At 41.8% G+C, this 19,118-nt stretch overlaps 2 protein-coding genes across 3 annotated transcripts in view; one reads left to right on the top strand and one right to left on the bottom strand.

Moving 5' to 3' along the window:
- Window positions 1-19,118, bottom strand: part of LOC125397621 (serpin B9-like) — a 242,101-nt gene that overhangs the window by 127,395 nt on the left and 95,588 nt on the right. The gene's annotated exons all lie outside the window — the stretch shown is intronic.
- On the top strand, window positions 2,625-11,342 carry LOC146892024 (serpin B9-like). 2 transcript variants are annotated; one of them, XM_087896512.1, is made up of 6 exons: window positions 2,625-2,795; window positions 3,489-3,627; window positions 4,055-4,172; window positions 6,055-6,197; window positions 8,369-8,524; window positions 10,241-11,342. In XM_087896512.1, the coding sequence occupies exons 1-6, from the start codon at window positions 2,629-2,631 to the stop codon at window positions 10,643-10,645; spliced, it is 1,128 nt and encodes a 375-aa protein (XP_087752638.1). In that variant the 5' UTR covers window positions 2,625-2,628; the 3' UTR covers window positions 10,646-11,342. The 2 variants fall into 2 exon arrangements, with proteins under 2 accessions (XP_087752638.1, XP_087752637.1); XM_087896511.1 differs by having other exon boundaries at window positions 2,625-2,838; window positions 3,511-3,627.

Genomic DNA, 19,118 nt, shown 5'->3' with positions numbered 1-19,118 from the left:
AGGACACGATGTCCTGGATTAATTTGTCTCAGTGTCTGTTTCTGTCAGTTTGCCGGGAGACTCTTCCAATGCAGCAGTCTATATCCCAGTAGTTGGAAAAGTTTCTTGAAGTATTTATCTAATTGTTATTTATTAATTAAAACTTGGGAATCAGATATTGGGGTAAAATCATGACTAATCAGAGAAGTGGCAGAGAAATGAACAGTGAGCTTCTTTCTTTCTCCACCCTTGATTCAAAAGAGAAGCTTTCTAAATACCTCCCTTCTCTTTCCTGTGTCTCTCTATTTGTCCTTGGTTCCCAAAACCTTTTGGCTAATTTTAGTCAATTATTAGCTAGTTCAAAACTCTGATTCAACATAAGCTTTATCGTCAGGCTATGGAGTACCAGAATACAATCGAAATATCCCACAACATTCCCTTCTAGAAGTTAGCATCTGAATTCTTTATGTCTGCCCTAGGGTAGATTTAACAGGACACCTGGAGTAAACACCTGCACAGCTGAATTCCTGGACTGAGCAGAGGTTTGGGATCAACCATGGACAGCCACTGTGTGCTTTTTGCATCCTATGAACTTACTCCCATGGTACCCTGCCCACCAGAGACCTAAGGTTCTCACTAGATTTTTCTTTCTCCAGGACCCATGTGTTTCCCAACCCCCACTGTCCCAACCATGCAGAGGCCAGACCTGGATGAGGTCAGGTCATTTCCTCTTCACCTAGCCTGGGGCTCTGATCATGAAGTTCACACCCTGCAGAGAATAAAGAGGCTTCCTGGACAGGGTAGGCAGTAAAGCAGCACTCTGGGACATCAAGCCTTGAACACTGTGCTGAGAGACTGTGATATTGGCAGGTGAGCATGCTGGCTCAGTCCAGGGTTGTGGGTGATGTAGAGGCCACCTATAGAAGGCCCAAACTGAGTACAAGAATGGAATCCCGGGACCTTAGAATTAGAAAGGATAGAGGAAAGGCAGTGTCTAGTGGATCTTTATAGAGGTGACTTCTCTAGAAACCTCAGTTGGGCAGTGGTAACAATGCTGATCTTATTGCTGGGATCCTGGAGCTGTATTGATCCATCTGTTAGGAATAAGTACAGCAGAGTCTCAGTGACCTTCTTCACAGTCCTCTGTCCTGCTTCCTCGCAGGTCCTACCAGCTAGCCCATTTGACTAACTCTGCCCTCTGCTCAAGGATCTGCAAACTAATGTTTCTTACTTTGGGCCCTTTTAGAGCTACAGCCTCTACTCCAATCTGAGCACTGCTCATTTCCCCTCTTAAAATTGAACATGTTGACTGTAACCCTAAAATTTATCCTGAGCATGCTTCAAGCGCTTAGCATCAGGGTGCCAGACATCTCCTTTTCCTTCAGAGAACTTACATGGTGGGGAGAACAATCAGTAAGAGAAAGGAGTGCACTTAGGAGTAAAGAAAGAAATGGTCAAGGCAGGAGAATTAGACTAACACAGCAGAGACCCTGACGTTGAAGGAGAGATGACTGAATAGCTTGAACTCATTGATAGTGATGGGGCAGATGACCTTCTCAGTGGATTAAACACCACTTTGGGGACTCAGATTTAATTATAAAGGGACATAAGGATGGGCAAGTGTGTAGGGGTGGCAAAAATGTCAGAAGAGAAGACCAGACAGTAAGTCATTGAAACAAAGCAGCCCCAAATTCCCTGAATAGTTTTGGGGGAATTAGAGGAAGAATAAAATGACCTGAGCAGTCTCTCAAGATGCTATGTTTTTCTGACTAGGCAGAAGGTAAAAGTATGAGTTGTGATGTTATGAATCTCCCTAGAATGTGTGATCTGCATTTTAACACAGTAGAAAGCACTCTGGGGCAAGCTTCCAGTGCTCAAGGGCCATATGACAGGGAGCGCATAGTCATGGGATGTGCAGGGACTCAGATTTTTGTTAGGAAGTTAGGAGAAGCCATTTAGACTGGACAAAATGTCCATTTACCTGGGACTGAGGTATGCTCAACAAAGAAGCAGATTTGGTGGAATTAGCTGATCATTGCCCCCTGAGCAGCCACTGCAGGTGGATGTTCCCTGCTGCACAGCAGAGCTGATGACACCAGATTGTCTTAGGGTCTCATTCAACATTTCAGGGTCTTTCCTGCAGCAACTGAAAACATGGAGACACTGTCTAATGCACACCTGGACATCTCAGAGGAGTCTTCACAGGGACACACAGAATTCAGCTTAGCTGAATTCAGGCTAGAAGACCTAGATACACAGAGCTGTTTTTTTTCTTCCCTTCCTCTTCTCTTCCTCCTCCTCTTTATCTTCAACTTCACCATCTTCAGAGAGAAGAATTGGATTGTATGAAAAGATTCCAGAGTCCCCCTCTCTCAACTGTGTTCTGTGTGTGCAGTCCTGATGATCTGACCTTCTATATATGCAGATGGGACAGATGCTAGTTTGGTCTTCTTCCGTGACCACACCTAGATAATAACCTTAAAATTGGAAGGACTGTGACTGAGGATAAAACTTAAATTTGAAATATTAAGTACTTAGGAGTTTTGAAATGAGAACCAAGAGTAGAGTCCCAGATTTCCCTGAGTCAGATCAGGGAATCATCAGTGCTGTGCTGAGTACCATTTCTCCTTTGCCTCCAGACTCTGCATCATGAACACTCTGTCTGAAGCAAACGGCACCTTTGCCATCCACCTTTTAAAGATCCTTTGTCAAAACAACCCTTCAAAAAATGTATGTTACTCTCCCGTGAGCATCTCCTCTGCTCTAGCTATGGTCCTCTTGGGGGCGAAGGGAGACACTGCAGTCCAGATATCTCAGGTAAGTTCCCTGTCACCTGACACCTGCTTCACTTGCCTAAGAGTTACTGAGAAGGGAGGGTCAGAATACCGCACTCTGTTTCATGAGGAAGGAGCTAAAAGGAAGGAAGAGAATCTCCTCCAGTAATACTTCTTTCAGGCAATGATTTTTCATGAGAAATCTCTTGGAGAGATCTCAAATTTTTATCCAGACTTCACTTAGAAAATGGTTCATAAATAGATTCATGCTAGGTCATAGGTCACACATGATTAAGTCAAACTTCTAAGGAGACTGAGACAGGATGATCACAAGTCCAAGGTTACCTGCACAACTTAGTTCCAAATGAGATTTGTTTGTTTTTTGTGTAATCCATGGAAGGAGGGTGCTGCAATTACAACTCAGTTGTAGGACTCTTGGAGCAAGTTTAAGGCCTTATATTTAGCCCAAAAACTTTATTGGGGGGAAAAAAGATGTCAAAAATATTTAAAACACCAGTTTCTTAGATAGAATTCATTTTTTAGAGCAATAGATTTTGTAATTATTTATTGGAAAGGAAGGCTAATACTTGATTTTTAATTGTTTTGTTATAACTCTTCCTTATATCAGAGCCTTATGTACATCACTGCTGTAACCATCTCTTTAGCTTGCAAATTCTTTTTACAACCAAAATGCTTTATTACTGATGTCATACTATTTCATTGTTTTCATTTACGGACACTTGGTTTAAACACAGAGGAAGACATTCATCGGGGCTTCCAGTGTCTTCTCAATACTCTGAACAAGCCAGACAGAAAGTACTTGCTTAGAATGGGCAATAGGATCTTCGCAGAGAACTCTTGCGAAATACCCCCAGTAAGTTGTATCAGTGGGATGATTAAAATTGAATTCAAAAATGTGTTGCTATAGATTTCTATTGAAGGTCCTAGAGTGTTTGAGAAAATTAAGAATCAATTTCTAGCGAATGTGATGATCCATATTTATAACAGTTGCTTTTAGAATGATGAGACAGTAGGGTCATGAGTTTTAAGCCAACCTAAGCTACACAAGGAAACTAAATTCAGTAAATTTGCCCGAAGATCACAATTTTAAAACTATGCCTTGAAATATTTCAAACCTGACTATTTGTAATTGTCATTTATTTGTGTCTTATTATTCTCACTTACGAAGGCCTAGTAAATGAAGATGTTTGGTCTTTGCCATTATATTCAGATGATTGGGAAGCTTGCTAGCTAACAATTTATTTTGCATTGTTATTTCCCTGAACATTTTCTCTCCAAAGACCTATAAGGAGTCCTGTCTTCAGTTCTATCACTCGGAGCTGGAGCAGCTGTCCTTTGCCAAAGCTCCAGAGGAGTCCAGGAAGCACATAAACACGTGGGTCTCCAAACAGACTGAAGGTCAGAATTTCAAGTTATTTCACACCCCACATTCTTGTCCTTACTATCTACCCTTCACTCTTCTTCCCTTCCTCCTCTTTCTTTTAGCTTCCCTTTCCGCCCCCCATGGACTAGACGTTATTTCAGGAAATCAAAGGGATTCAGACTAACATCATTATATGTGGTATAATTCAGACCTCAGTGAAATCATGGAGATTTTATTCAGACACTTAATTTTGAAAAATAGAGTTATTTATATATTTATTCAGGGCAGAGGGATGATACAAATGTCATGAGAACTCATGGGCCTGATTTCCAGTCGAGCAGCTTACATTATAAGACAGGGGTGGTCTGCAGTGTTGGTCGGTCATGTGACTCTACTATGGAGATTCATGTGGAGCTCTAACTCAATAAGTCTTCCCTGGGTTCCTTCTTCCTATGGTCTGTGTTTCCCCGGCCCCCACCACCATTATGTCTGAAGAGGATTCCTGCTTCTGATTCCACCCTTCCTGTCTCAGATCCCTCACTTATATGTGGTGAAATCAGCCTTGATTTCCATTGAAAATACTCCATCAGGGCTGCTCAGTTACATTGACCTAAAAGAACTTTTCATTTGGGTTGAACCTTATTTGTTTTTATTTCAAAGATAACATGTTTGAGAATTGGACTCAGAGATTTGAGACCATTGTCTGATATGTAAACCATCCAAACAGCTCTATACCAATAAGTACATTCCTATTTGTGCTAACGGAGTAACAATAATAATGAGAATCTTTTCTTAAAGGCTCCGCAATTATTTGCCCATTTTTTTGCTAGAATTTTACCTCTTCTACACTTTTGATATTACAAATGAGCAGGATTCTCTTGACCATTGATAGGATCTCCCTTAATGGAGAAGAAGGGAATCTGTTCTCTTGCCTATGTTGTTTGCTTCGGCGATGGAGAGTGTAGAATAGTAATAGCTATTCAGCAAACTACTTTCTGCCTTTGAGTCTCTGATATGTTGTGCTATGCTAGAATTGGGCATGGCCATGGTATTCTAGATAAGACTCTGTATCTAACATTAGTTTATTACTTCATGATCTCTAGAGGAACAGAATGATATATAATACAGATAGAATTTAAAAGATTGGCATACAATATTTTGGCTGAATAATCCCACAGTGACCAACTACATGTGGAGAATTAGAGAATCTGAGAGCTATTCCATTGTCTCTAAGTCTGGAAAACTTATCAGACTTATGCTGGCATGGAAAACCTAGAATATTCTCGAAAGCCACTGGTTTCTGTCCACATGAAGGTCAAAATTACTGAGTCCCAGTGTCAGCTAAAACTGGCAGTCACAGGGCACAAAGGGCATAGATGCACTCATCAGCAAGGGCTGAAGGCAGGCAGGCAAAAGCAGTGCTGCTTCTCCCTCTGTCCTTTAGTCAGGCAGCACAGGAAGGCACTGCCCACTCTGAAGAGCGTCTTCCCCCTTAGGTCACTATCCTGGGAATTGTCTTCCCAGGCCTGCCCAGAGACATGTCTCTTAGTTGATTCAGACAGTCAAGATGGTAACCACAACAGCATCCAAGGTTAAACATTAGTCTCCTGTGACCCCTTCCACATTTCCTGCTTCTTTGTTCTCCATCCTGGAGTCACTTTTTCTGCTTTTTCCAAACCTGTTCTCCTTGAGAGACTTCGAAGTCCTTCAGTATCCTCACTTTGAGGATGGTCATTCGGTGCACATGATCTCCAGTCATACATGGATGTTGGCATCTTGGTTTTTTTTTTTTCATTTTTTAACGAAATTTAGTAAATTTGGAACTGTGATTCTTGAATCTACCCAGATGCCACATCAACTTATTTCTCGCATGTGTGTAAAATGAACCTGAAGGAAGTCTCTTTTTTTTCTCAAAAGGGAAAATTCCAGAGTTGCTGTCAGGAGGCTCCGTTGATTCAGAGACGAGGTTGGTTCTTGTCAATGCCTTATACTTCAATGGAAAGTGGCATCAACCGTTTGAACACACACTCACAAGGGAAATGCCCTTTAAAATAAACCAGGTATGTAACAATACACAAAAGTTCATGCCAGTGTTACAAAGAACTTGCATGGAAATGCATAATGGTGAATGTGTAGGGGCTCAGTAGCACAGATCCAAAGTCCTGTGGGTTGCTGGACTTGATCTTCAGCCTAGAAAGAAAGAGAATAGGAAAGCACAGAAGACCATTAGAAATTAATATTTCTGAATGAAAGGTTAAAACATAGACAACTGATTGAAATATAGAGCATTAACTACCTATATTATTTTCTATCTTTTTTGGTGGCAATCACTGCTTTTGAAAACTTCTTATGTGACCTCAGCTTCTAGCTCATTCTAACCTAAATTCTCCTTATGTTCAAGAATGCCAAAATGTAACTGCTTACAATATATTAGTATAATATACATGAAGCATGATGCATAGCAGAAAGGAATATACAAACATTACTAACATTTAAACTATTGGCCGATTTATCATTATTAAGCAGTATTTACAGGTCTCTGTAAACAATGAAACAGAGTGATTCAATTTCAGTGATTTCAGTTTTAATTGCAGTATATTTAATTGCTGTTTGGAATAGTTTGCTCAATCTTTAAACAAATGAAATTTAAAGAATTTTGCAATGTTAAACTGTCCATTCCCTTTTTTATTAGGAGTACTTTAAAGTCTTTAAACCATGGCTTCTTTTATTTAAAAATTTATATAATTAATATAGATGCTCTCTAACAACTTTTTAATGTTCAATATACCATTTAAAGATTTGACAAGAACTTTCTTCCTGTGATGGGTCATCAGAATATAATTGCATCACAAAGCTACATGGAGATCTGTTCAGAGGGTCTCCAACTTGTAGTAATTTAATTAATTCATTCTGATTGGCTATCAGGATGTAGCGCCAACCTATGTCTGTCAGTGTCTGTGCTCTGGAACTTTTAATCTATGATGAGTTTGAAGGCTGTGAAATATAGTAAATCTCTGAGCATGTGTGCTCCTGTTAAGAGCCTGTTTTCTGAGAGGATGTATCTGTCTGCAGTATTATTTACACCGCTTTGAAAATATCCCAGTCTAATTTTTGAAAACTTTTCTGTTATCTATAATTGATTATGCTGCTTCCTTAGGTATAATGACTGAAAATCATAAATGGTAAAAATCCTATTTCTGGTGTGTTGGTAACCATCTTTCCTTTAGAGTAACAAGTTATCTGAGATAATCAACTTAAATTAGGAATTATTTAATGTAGCTCATGGTTCCAGAAGTTTTGGTCTGGGTCAGTTGGTCAAATCACTCCAGGTTTTGGTGGTACAGTACAACATGCAGTGAAAATGCATGTGGTGTTTGGTCACCTCACATCAGTCAGGAAGCAAAAGAAAGAGTGATTGCGTTGTCAATTTTTTTTCAGGGGCAGCCCCTCTCCAAAATCTGATTTATCTCTAATAGGCCCTATCTGCTACGGTTTTTGTCCAGATCTCAGTAGGTGTGAACCTGTGGACAAAGACTTTGAAACATGAGCCTTTGTGGAACATTATAGACAAAACTATGACTTTAAAATATTAATAATTGAATGACACATTTCTCCTGCTGGTAACACATGATGTTTCCTAAGTAAATCCCTGCTAGGTTGCTGTTTTGTTAACTGGAGACAAACCGGAGCCATTTGAGAAGGACTGGCATTTCATGGAGAAACTGCCTTCATAAGGTTGGCCTTGAGACAAGTCTATGGGGCACACTTCTTAATTAATAATTGGTGTGGATCCATCCCATTGTGGGTAGTGCCAACCCTGGGCAGGAGGTCATGAGCTGTGTATGAAAGCAGGCTAAGAAATCCGTGGGGAACAAGCAAATAAGCAGCACTCCTCCATGGCTTCTGCCTGAGATCCTGCTCAGAATTCCCTCAGGGATGGAATGTGACCTGAGAGTTGTAAGATGAAAGACCCCTTTTCTACCCATGCTGTTTTGGTCAAGGCCTTTATCACCACTGTAGAATCCTACTACAGTTACCTATGTGCTTACAACAATTATTTTTTTAATGAAAACAGGAAGAGACTGGAAGACATTAACTAAGTGTTCACTGGACCATGATTAGTGTTTTCATTCTGAGTGATGAGAACACTCCTGGCATTAACTTCAGCTCATTTGGAAACCTTTTGACCTCTCTCCATAATGTATTTTATGTCCTGAATTCATCTGTTCAGAGTGAGAAAAGACCAGTGCAGATGATGCGTCAGGAACACACATTTAACCACGCCTACGTGAAGGAAGTACAGGCACAGGTGCTGGTGATGCCCTATGAGAGTATGGAGCTGAGCTTTGTGGTCCTCCTTCCAGATGATGATGTGGACCTCAGCCAGGTGAGGCAGGAGAATTTGTATTATTTGACACTCTAAATGTCTTCTAGAAGAGTCTAGTGTCTATTCTCATTAGAAGATGTTGGGGGATCTAGGAATCCTTTCCGTAAATTCTCAGGTTTTACATGGATTTAGTCAGCCCCATGTTGGGACGCCAATTTGTTGGTGGAGTCTGCTTGTTCATTCTCATCCTCTCAGCCCTAAAATAATAAAAGAAATCTATATTATTTGCAATACTGCTTGGCCAATAGCTTAAACATATTGCTTGCTAGTTCTTACATCTAGTATTACCCCCATTTCCATTATTTTATATTGCACAATGAGGCTCATGGACCACTAGCAGGGTTTCAACTGGCAGCTTGCATCTTTCCCCTCTTAGGCTATATGGCATCTCCCTGACTCTGCCTCCTTTCATCCACCCTCTAGATTAGTTTCCCCTCCTAACACTTTTCTGCCTTGCACAGGTAGAAGGCAGCTTCTTTATTAACTGTTGCTACTAAAACATATTCACAGCATACGTAACCTCCCACCAAGAAGAAAACTTAATGTTTTCACTCTGGCAACTTCATGGAGAGTGGGTAGTACTAACAGTCTGAGCTTCGAATTGTGTGCAGGCACAAGGCTTTGGGACCAAAGTGTGTTCAAGACTCCCACTGTGGGTTGTGTGACCTTGCCATATATTATATCTTCATCACAAGAATGTGATGTGATGATCACTACCTGATAGGATGAAATGAGGGGAACTCAGGCAGCAAACGTAGCACAGTGCTTGGAAAATAACACCCCTCTGTAAATAGAACTTTGTCATGATCCTTGTTATTAATTTATTTTAATATAATAGGAAATAAAATATACAGAAAAAATATTGCACTTTAACCTAACAAAGTGGAAGGGGAGGAGTGACAGCTGCAGACAGAAGAGTCAGGCAGACCATTATGGGACTTCTTGGTCTTCCTTGCAGCTGGATAACCCACAATATGTCAGCCAGCCTATTAATGGAGGGCAGTGCAGTGTGAAAGATCTAAGGGGTCTTTGTAATCAGAACAGCTTCCCTGGCTCTTCTCATTCAGCTCCCTAACCGTGGCATGGCTTCTCTAGTGTTAGTTAGATTTTCATCACTGATAAGATGTCTGACAAAAATAACACAGGAGGGGAGGATTTATGTAGGCTCACGGATTCAGAGAGCTCATTTCAAGTTACCTGTCCGCATCTTATGGTTCCATTGAGGCAGGGGCACTTGGCAGACATTATAAGCCTTTTAGTAATCGGGAAGCAGAAAAATAAGAAGGGACAAAGAACTAAGGATGTCCTTCATAGGTAACCTCCAGGAACTACTTCCTTCATTCTTCTAGACCCCTTGATGCCTAAGAAAAAGGTACAAAGAGCTGAAGAGAAAGCATTCACAATGGGAGTCTTTTGAGGAATTTCACATTTAAGTCACACAGCACAGAAAACGCAGAGAATCTAACCCGGGATGGACCTCCCTTCCAGTGGGTTTAGGAGAAGATGGCCAGGTCTTTCTACCCCCAGGGTGATGGGCCTCCATACCCATCAGGGAAGCCACATACTAGCAGGACAGTGGGACACTCATACTCTCTGGCCATGTGAAGAGGCAGTGCCTCATGTGGGATGATGGAGGAGTCTGAGCAGGAAGTGATTATGAAACTCTGGGTAAGACCTCAACTGTGAATCTGACAGTCTCTAAATCTGATTTGTCAGGTGGAAAACAATCTCACCTTTGAGAAGTTAACAGCCTGGACCAAACCAGACTATATGAAGAGAATTTATATAAAGGTTTTCCTTCCAAAATTTAAAATGGAAGAGAATTATGAGATGGGGTCCATGTTTCAGCACTTGAGAATGGTGGATGTCTTCCAAGGAAGCAAGGCTGATTCATCAGCAATGTCTCCAGAGAAAAACCTGCGTCTGTCCAAGTTTGTTCACAAGAGTGTTGTGGAGGTCAATGAAGAAGGCACTGAAGCTGCAGCAGCCTCGGCCATCATAAGTTATGACTGTGACCGTGAACCTGCCTTAACTTTCTGTGCCGACCGCCCCTTCCTGTTCTTCATCAGGCACAATGAAACCAATAGCCTCTTGTTCTGTGGCAGGTTCTCCTCTCCATAGGCACAATTACTATGTCAGGAACAGTTCCCAATTTAGCATCTTGAGAACTTCTCTAACTCTGTGAGGATGGGCATATGGCAGAACCATGTTCCAAGGTGAGGGCACGTTTCTCCTGGCTGCCTGATCTTCGGATGCCCTCATTTGTCTCCCCCTTTCCTGACATTCATCTGTGCCCTCTGCCAGGTCTCAGGGCAACAGAGTGCTTTGGTTCCCTGTTATGTAAAACAACAAAAGAGGCAAAAAATTCCACAAGGTAACCACAGAGTTCTCTCAGGTGACCCTAATAAACACCCCTCACACTGCACAGACAAACCATGCCAACTATATACACTGTGCTTTCCTGGCTCCTCAACTCTTGCCATCACTTGTCTTAACCTGCACACATCATAGTAAACACTTCTGTGGATGATGACAGCTATTGGAGTTTTCCTAGTGATTGGTCCTTAATGCACATTTTAATATTACTTTTCTTTGTTGTCCACCAGTCACCAGGTGTGTGCCCACCACTGTGCTAGACTTGGGGACAGGAACAGGCAGTGTGGTCCTCTAACAGCTGGATTTTACTACTTTCTCTCAAACTATCCATCTGCCATGACAGCTACCTTGAACTACCGTATTTTCTCCTGGCAGAAGTCATGCTTCTGTAAACTAGTGTTTTTCTCCACAAGCAACTGTAATAGTCAAATTCTGTGACAACCTTAATGACCATGTCCAAATAAATTTTGTTTTCTCACCAAACATGTATTGTGCTGGATAAATAACACTGTGAAATCTGAGTTTGCATTTCCTTTAATTAAAAATATCAACCTTGGGTGAGGATGCAGAGTCAGCAACTGGCTGACAGAATGTAATGATAGAGAGTCAGAGGGCATCTGGAAGACAGATGGATACACAGGTAGTAGGGAGGAACTTTTTGAACATGGCAGGTTTTTTCATTTCTTTTCTTTTCTTTTCTTCTGGGGGGGTTGTTGGAGCAGAAGGAAGAACCGTTTTGGAGACACTGGCAAGGAGTAATGATCAGCAAGTTGCTCTTCAATCTCTCTGACTTAGCAGGTTTTCACGAGCCTCTGCCTCCTGAGTCTTATTGGTAAATAGAACAACGGAGGTTTATTTCAAACTACATCTATTGGCAGGGGTAGGAGTCAGATCTGGTAGGATATAAAAGTCCTGCTGGGCTGCTACTAGAGAAGCATGTCAGTAACTATGGTGTCGCAATTATTGGCTGAGACAGCAGTAGATCCAGAGCAACCCCACCCCGGCCCCACACAGGCACGAATCCACCACCTCCACTTGTCATGGTGGCTTTGAGAGCCAAGTCTCAAAACCCTGCATCTCTGAGGGTTGTGGTCACTGGGTTCAGGTTAGCAGGGATTTGAATGTCTTTTGGGTAAAGACAATGTTAAAATATTGTTTTATGTTGTCCTGTTACATTGAAACACTTGTTCCAGAGTTGGAAAGTGACTGTCCTGTTAGCAGATCCACCTGGGTTTGTGGCAGGAAATAAAAAAGTAAGGCAGAACAGCTTTAAAAAGACAAAATAGTAGCTTCACTTAACTGCCTGAAACTTTTGCTAAGATATAAATCTTTTCTCAAGACTTATGCAAATTACATGAATTTTCTATACCACAAGATTTAAAAGTTTATTTGAAATGATTAAAAATCTGTAGAATCTGTAATAAAAATTGACTTAAAACTTACAACACAGGGTTAATTATTAAATATTTATACACAGGTAACATTACCATTCAGGTTATAAAATTCAGCAATAGAGAGCACCACTATTGTAAATGAAAGCAAAACACCCACTCAATCACAGTCTACAGTCTTGGAAAGTCTCTGAATATAAAACCTTTGTTTTTCAACTTCTGCGTTTTTTGCTTCTGGCTAACATCTTGTTGCTTGAAAACTGTCAACCTGAAACAAGGTTTTTAAGCATAAAGCTCATTCTGAGAACACATCGAGAAGATTCACTAAAGGATGTATGTCTAGGAGCTGGAAGGTAGTGGCACATGTCATTAATCTCACACGTGGGAGGCAGAGGCTATGGATATTTGTGTTATAAGGCCAACCTGGTCTACTGAGCAAGTTCCAGAAAAACTAGGGCTATACAGAGAAACCCTGTCTCAAAAAAGGAAAGAGAAGATATGGCTACCCTCCCTGTCTGCTAATTTTGTTAAACATTATCTATTTTTTTCTTTTTTAATTAATTAATTTATTTATTTATAAAAATTTCCACTTTCTCCCCTCCTCCCAATACCCTCCCATTCCCCCCACTCCCTTTTCTCCTCCCTCTCCAGTCCTAAGAGCAGTCAGGGTTTCCTGCCCTGTGGGAAGTTCAAGTTCTTCCCCCCTCCCTTCAGGTCTAGGAAGGTGAGCATCCAAACAGACTAGGATCCCAAAAAGCCAGTACATGCAGACGAAACAAGACCCAGTGCCATTGTCAATGGCTTCTCAGTCATCCCCCATGTCAGTCACATTCAGAGAATCCGGTTTGATCACATGCTCGTTCAGTCCCAGTCCAGCTGGCCTTGGTGAGCTCTCATTCGATCTCCCTCATTCTGCTTCTCATTTGGACCTAGGGAGTTTAGTCCAGTTTTCAGTAGTTGACTTTTCAGTTTCCATGAGTTTATAGGCTTTCTGGAGGTAGAATTGTTGTTGAATTCGAACTATATTCCATGGTGATCTGATAGTACACAGATGGTTACTACAATTTCTTTGTATCTATGGATGTTTGCTGTGTTACCAATTATGTGATCAAATTTTGAGAAGGTTCCATGAGATACTGAGAAGAATGCATATTCTTTTCTGTTTGGGTGGAATGTTCTATAGATGTCTGTTAGGTCCATTTGGTTCATTACATCTGTTAGTTCTCTTATTTCTCTGTTAGGTTTCTGTCTGATTGACCTGTCCATTGGTGAGAGAGGAGTGTTGAAATTACCCACTATTATAGTGTGGGGTTTGATGTATGCTCTGAGTTCTAGTAATGTTTCTTTTACATATATGGGTGCTTTTATATTAGGTGCATAGATATTCAGGATTGAGACTTCCTCCTGATGAATTGTTCCTGATATGAGTATAAAGTGTCCATCTCTGTCTCTTCTGACTGATTTTAGTTTGAAATCTACTTTGTTAGATATTAGTATAGCCCCACCCGCTTGTTTCTTTGGTCAATTTGATTGGAAAACCTTTTCCCAACCCTTTACTCTGAGGTAGTGTCTGTCTTTGTGTTTGAGGTGTGTTTCTTTGTAGGCAGCAAAATGTTGGATCCTGTTTACGTATCCATTCTCTTAACCTGTACCCTTTTATAGGTGAGTTGAGTCCACTGATATTAAGCGATATTAATGACCAGTGGTGGTTGACTCTGGTTATTTTTCCTGGTGCTATTGTTTGTGTGTTTCCCTTCTTTGAGTAGTACTGGTGGAGGGTTGTCAGATGCTTGTGTTATTATGAGTGTTGTTGGCTTCCTTGGTTTGTGGTTTTCCTTCTAGTATTTTCTGTAGGGCTGGGTTTGTGGCTACGTATTGTTTAAATCTGTTTTTGTCCTGGAATATTTTGTTTTCTCCATCGATGGTAAATGCAAGCTTTGCTGGGTATAGTAGTCTGGACTTGCATCCTTGGTCTCTTAGTTTCTGCATCACATCTATCCAAGACCTTCTGGCTTTCATGGTTTCCATTGAGAAGTCAGGTGTAATTCTGATAGGTTTCCCTTTATACGTTACTTGACCTTTTTCCCTTGCAGCTCTTAATATTTGTTCTTTATTCTGTATGTTTTGTGTTTTGATTATTATATGGTGAGGGAATTTTTTTGATCCAGTCTATTTGGTGTTCTATATGCTTCTTGTACGTTCATAGGAATATCCTTCTTTAGATTGGGAAAGTTTTCTTCAGTAATTTTGGTGAATATATTTTCTGGGCCTTTGAGCTGTAAATCTTCTCCTTCTTCTACACCTATTATTCTTAGGTTTGGCTTTTTCACGGTGTCCCAGATTTCCTGAATGTTTTGTGTTAAGAATTTGTTGGATTTGCTTTGTTCTTTAATCAGTGAATTTATTTCCTCTACAGTATCTTCAGTGTCTGAGATTCTTTCTTCTATCTCTTGTATTCTGTTGGTAATACTTGTCTCTGCTTGGTAATACTTGTCTTTGCAGTTCCTATTTGTTTACCAGATTTTCCATATCCAGCCTTCCCTTGGTTTGTGTTTTCTTCATTACCTCCATTTCATTTTTCAAGTCTTGAACTGTTTCCCTTACATGTTTGATTGTTTTTTCTTGGATTTTTGTTTTTCTTGGGTATCTTTGAGAAATTTATTCATTTCATCTACTTTTTGTTTGTTATCTCCATTTCTTTATGGCATATTTTCATCTTCTGTTTAAGTTCCTCTAGTTCTGCTTAGAGTCGATTTCTTATATTTCTTCTGAGCAGGGTGTTCAATTCTTCTAGTTTTGTGATCCCTGGATTCTGGTGATGTCATGTTGCCTTTCAGGTTGTTGAAGGAATTCTTGCATTGGCGCCTGCCCATCTCTTCCTTCAAATGGAGCCAGGAGAGTCTTGGTGTCTTGGTTCAGTTTTTGCTGTGACTGACTCTCTGTGTGGATCTCTTCAGTGCAGGAGCAGGAACTGTTCCTGTCCCTCTAGATGGTACTCCTCAGAAACCTCTGGATGCAACTCCTCAGCACCCTCTGGATGTTACTCCTCAGCACTGAAATAGGGACAGCCCTCTGGATGGAACTCCTCAGCACTGAAATAGGGACAGCCGGTATTCCAAGGACACAGGAGACAAAAGAGTGACTGCGGGGCAGGGCAGAGTCGAGTGGAACATAGAAGACCCTGCAGCAGAAGCTCAGGGGGGCACTGTGCTCTCTTCCGGGACAGTCTGCCCCAGATAGCACACACTCACCTCTCTGGATGGAACTCCTCAGCATTGAAATAGGGATAGTTGGTATTCCAAGGACACAGGAGACAAAAGGGCGACTGTGGGGCAGGGCAGAGTCGAGTGGAACACAGAAGACCCTGCAGCAGAAGCTGAGGAGGGCACTGTGCTCTCTTCTGGGACAGTCCGGCCTGGATAGCACACACTCACCTCTCTGGATGGAACTCCTCAGCACTGAAATAGGGATAGTTGGTATTCCAAGGACACAGGAGACAAAACAGCGACCGTGGGGCAGGGCAGAGTCAAGTGGAACACAGAAGACCCTGCAGCAGAAGCTGAGGGGGGCACTGTGCTCTCTTCCGGGACAGTCTGACCCGGATAGCACAGACTCACCCCTCTGGATGGAACTCCTCAGCACTCCATTCCTCTAGAATTTGAAGTGCAGGATTTACTTCTGGTCAACCAACACAGGTGCCAGGAGAGAGAGAGAGAGAGAGAGAGAGAGAGAGAGAGAGAGACAGAGAGAGAGAGAGACAGAGAGAGAGAGAGACAGAGAGAGACAGAAAGACAGAGACAGAGACAGAGATGAAATAGGGACAGAGAGCAAGTGAGCAGTTTTTATGTCTGCTCAAGACAAACTACTGAGAAGTTCTGGTGATGGCAATATGGGGGAAGCTGAATCTTATTTCTGTGCATCTTGGAAATGTGTGAATACTGGACCTATTTGGTAGACATCATCAGTAAGAGATGATCTGATCACTGTATAACAAGGTATATTTGATGTGGGTTGTGGATTCTATGGAAGACAGAAATGTAACCCTCTCAGGATAAAATTTACTGATCAACGAAAATTGACTTACTGAGGAATGGACTACTGGTAAAACCTGAGGTATTCAAATATATGATAGCCCTGAACCTTGTCTTGGGCCAATTCCAGAGGCCCTCTTCACTATTAGATTAGAGGTTCAGAAAAATCACCTAGTGGCAATAGGACACACCCCAGTCTTGATACCCCAGGAGGCTCCAATCACCAGACTCCCAGGAGGAAGTCAGACACCAGGAGTCTTTTTGGGAACCACCCCTCAGGGTCAAGATTCTTCATATAGCCAACACCCTTCATGGGACTTGATTTGTAAGTGCTTCTAGGTGATGAATGCCTCTAAACCTGATTTCACTAAAGAATACTGGCTTTGTCTAAATACACATCCTCCTTTCTATGTTGGTATTTCAATAGCTGGTGATTACACTTTTATCTCCCCCAAAATCCTGCCCTTGATGAAAAAGAGGAAATATTTTACTACAGCAAGTGATGGTACGGGAACCTGTGTGGCACCCCCTGGAAAGCAAGCTGTTATGGTAAAATAAAACACTGCAGGTCCTTAGTGGCCCATAGGTCATGAAGGCCAGTGGGTGCTGGGCAGGGAGCCACATGGCAATGAGAACTGGTCGGTGGGTCATCTGGTCCCATGAGGAGCCACAGCTGTGGTGGGTGAGAGACAGAGACAGATAGGTATACACCATGCAGAGTGAGGTTGGATATTTATTTAATGGGTTATGGAGGGGAAAGGGAAAGGGGAGAAGGGAGAAGAGCGGAGAGAAGGGGGAAGAAGTGGGGAGAAGGAAGAAAAGAAGAGAGTCAGAAGCTTCCTCTTCAGGAGAGATATGAAAAGGGAAGACTCATGCAGGAAGCAAAAGGAAGATCTGCTTGCCTCAGAGATCGGAGGAGTGGGTGGGGCATGTCTCTTAAAGGGACAGGACATTCTACCCTTTTGGTTTAAAAATTTGGAAAGCTTAGGGTCTTTAATGGGTGGGAATGGGGCATCGTAAGGTCTCTTGTGACTGCTTCCTGATGATTTTGGGGGCATCGGAAAGCTGAGGTGCTTGACCACATCCTGGGGTGGTGGCTGATTACTTTTATGTGTGTGGTTTTTTTAGGATCTTTGGGACTGACTGGCTGACAGTTTGTACCTCACAAGATGCTAAAAAGGCAGAAAATTATGCCTGGAAAAAATTTCAGATCCTAGTGATTGAGGAAGGGAGTCCCAAGTTGGAAGATGGAGGGGTTTGGGGGATGGAGAAGGGAATTTTCCAGAAGTTCCTGAGACCAGGAATGATAAGGGAAGAATTAAATGATACTTATTCTGGGAGAATTTGGTTCATTTAGATAGGTCCAATTAGTCCCCTGGAGCTGAAGCAAATATTAAGGCACTTGTTCTCTTTAGCATCGTGGTATTACCTTAACATCCAGGAGACACTGCTGCAGTCAGTGATAAATCTGTTATGTTAAAGTCTGTTTTGTGAGTTTGGGGCTATGAATGTCCCCAAACTCATTACTGTTTCTTACCACCAGGGCTTTTGGCAGTCCTTGTACCTCAAGCTCTATGTTTAATGATGGTCCCTGTAATATCAGCTTAGTGGTTAACTGGAAATTTAAGCATGACATTGGAGATATAGAAAAGTTGATAAAGCAGGTAGGAGAAAGAAGAAGAGGAAGAATATATGGAGTTGGCACGGGAGAGTAGAGTATGGTGATAAGACTTTTATTTTTCTGGAACTGGAGAAAGAGTGGCTGGTCTTGGTGCCCTCTGGAACTTAAGGGAACAGGGTCCTGTTTGAGTTATATATATGAGGGAGTACCTTGAGCTGGAAGAGTAAAAGGTTTATGATGGGACAGATGGATCTAATGAGGAAGTCCCTTGAGCTTGGCAGCTGTGAGAGTTTTAAGAATTACTTTGAAGGGGCCCTGACATTTAAGGGAAAGGTGTGAGGGGTGTTGGTCTGGGGGAGAGAATAATACCTGATTCCCTATTTTAATTGGTGGTGGGCATGAATTGGCACATGGTTGAGGTAATGAGTAGTTAATAAAATACCTGAAGATTGAGGGCGGCATGGAATATGAAAATGCTAGGGAATGTTAAGAGCCTTCGACAAAGTTTGAGAAATCTGGGAAGTAAATTCTGGGTCATTATCCAACTGAAGAGAGGCTGGGGTTCCAAACTGGAGGATAATTTCTCAGAGAAGAATATCGGAAACTGTCTGGGCCCTCTTATTAGTGGTGTGGAAATGCTTCAATCCACCCAGACCTTGTATCCACCAAGACCAGGAGACATTTAACTCTACTGACCGTGGGCATATGAGTAAAATCAAGCTGCCAGTCAGTTCCTCGAAGGGAGCCCCTGGCCTGGTGGGTGGGAAAAGAGAAGCTACATTTGGTCTTGGGATCTGACTTTTGACAGATTTTACAAGAGGCAGTGATAACTTTTAAGAACTCTAAGTCCTCTGGGGTGGGTTGGAGGTGAGCCTTGACAAAATGAAACAGAGCTGATGTAGGTAGGACAGAATTTGCTGGGTGTCAGGGGGTGTCTGTAAGAATGTGGGCTATACTGAGGTGATTGAGGTAGGTTTAGACTCTGGAATGCTGCTTGATCAGCCTGGTTATTTCCCTTAGAAATAATGGAACCATTGGTCTGATGAGACCAACAGCGAATAATTTCTATATCTTTGGGGATATGGGAGACTTTTAACAAGTCTATAATGTAATCTGAGTTAGTTGTGAATCCTCCTTTTGTCCTAAGAAGCCCAAACTCCTTCCAGATAGCTGCA

Source organism: Myodes glareolus, chromosome 14 (genome assembly GCF_982192425.1).
Source record: "Myodes glareolus chromosome 14, mMyoGla1.1, whole genome shotgun sequence".
Lineage (NCBI taxonomy): Eukaryota > Metazoa > Chordata > Mammalia > Rodentia > Cricetidae > Myodes > Myodes glareolus.
This window is presented reverse-complemented; position numbering and strand designations above follow the sequence as displayed.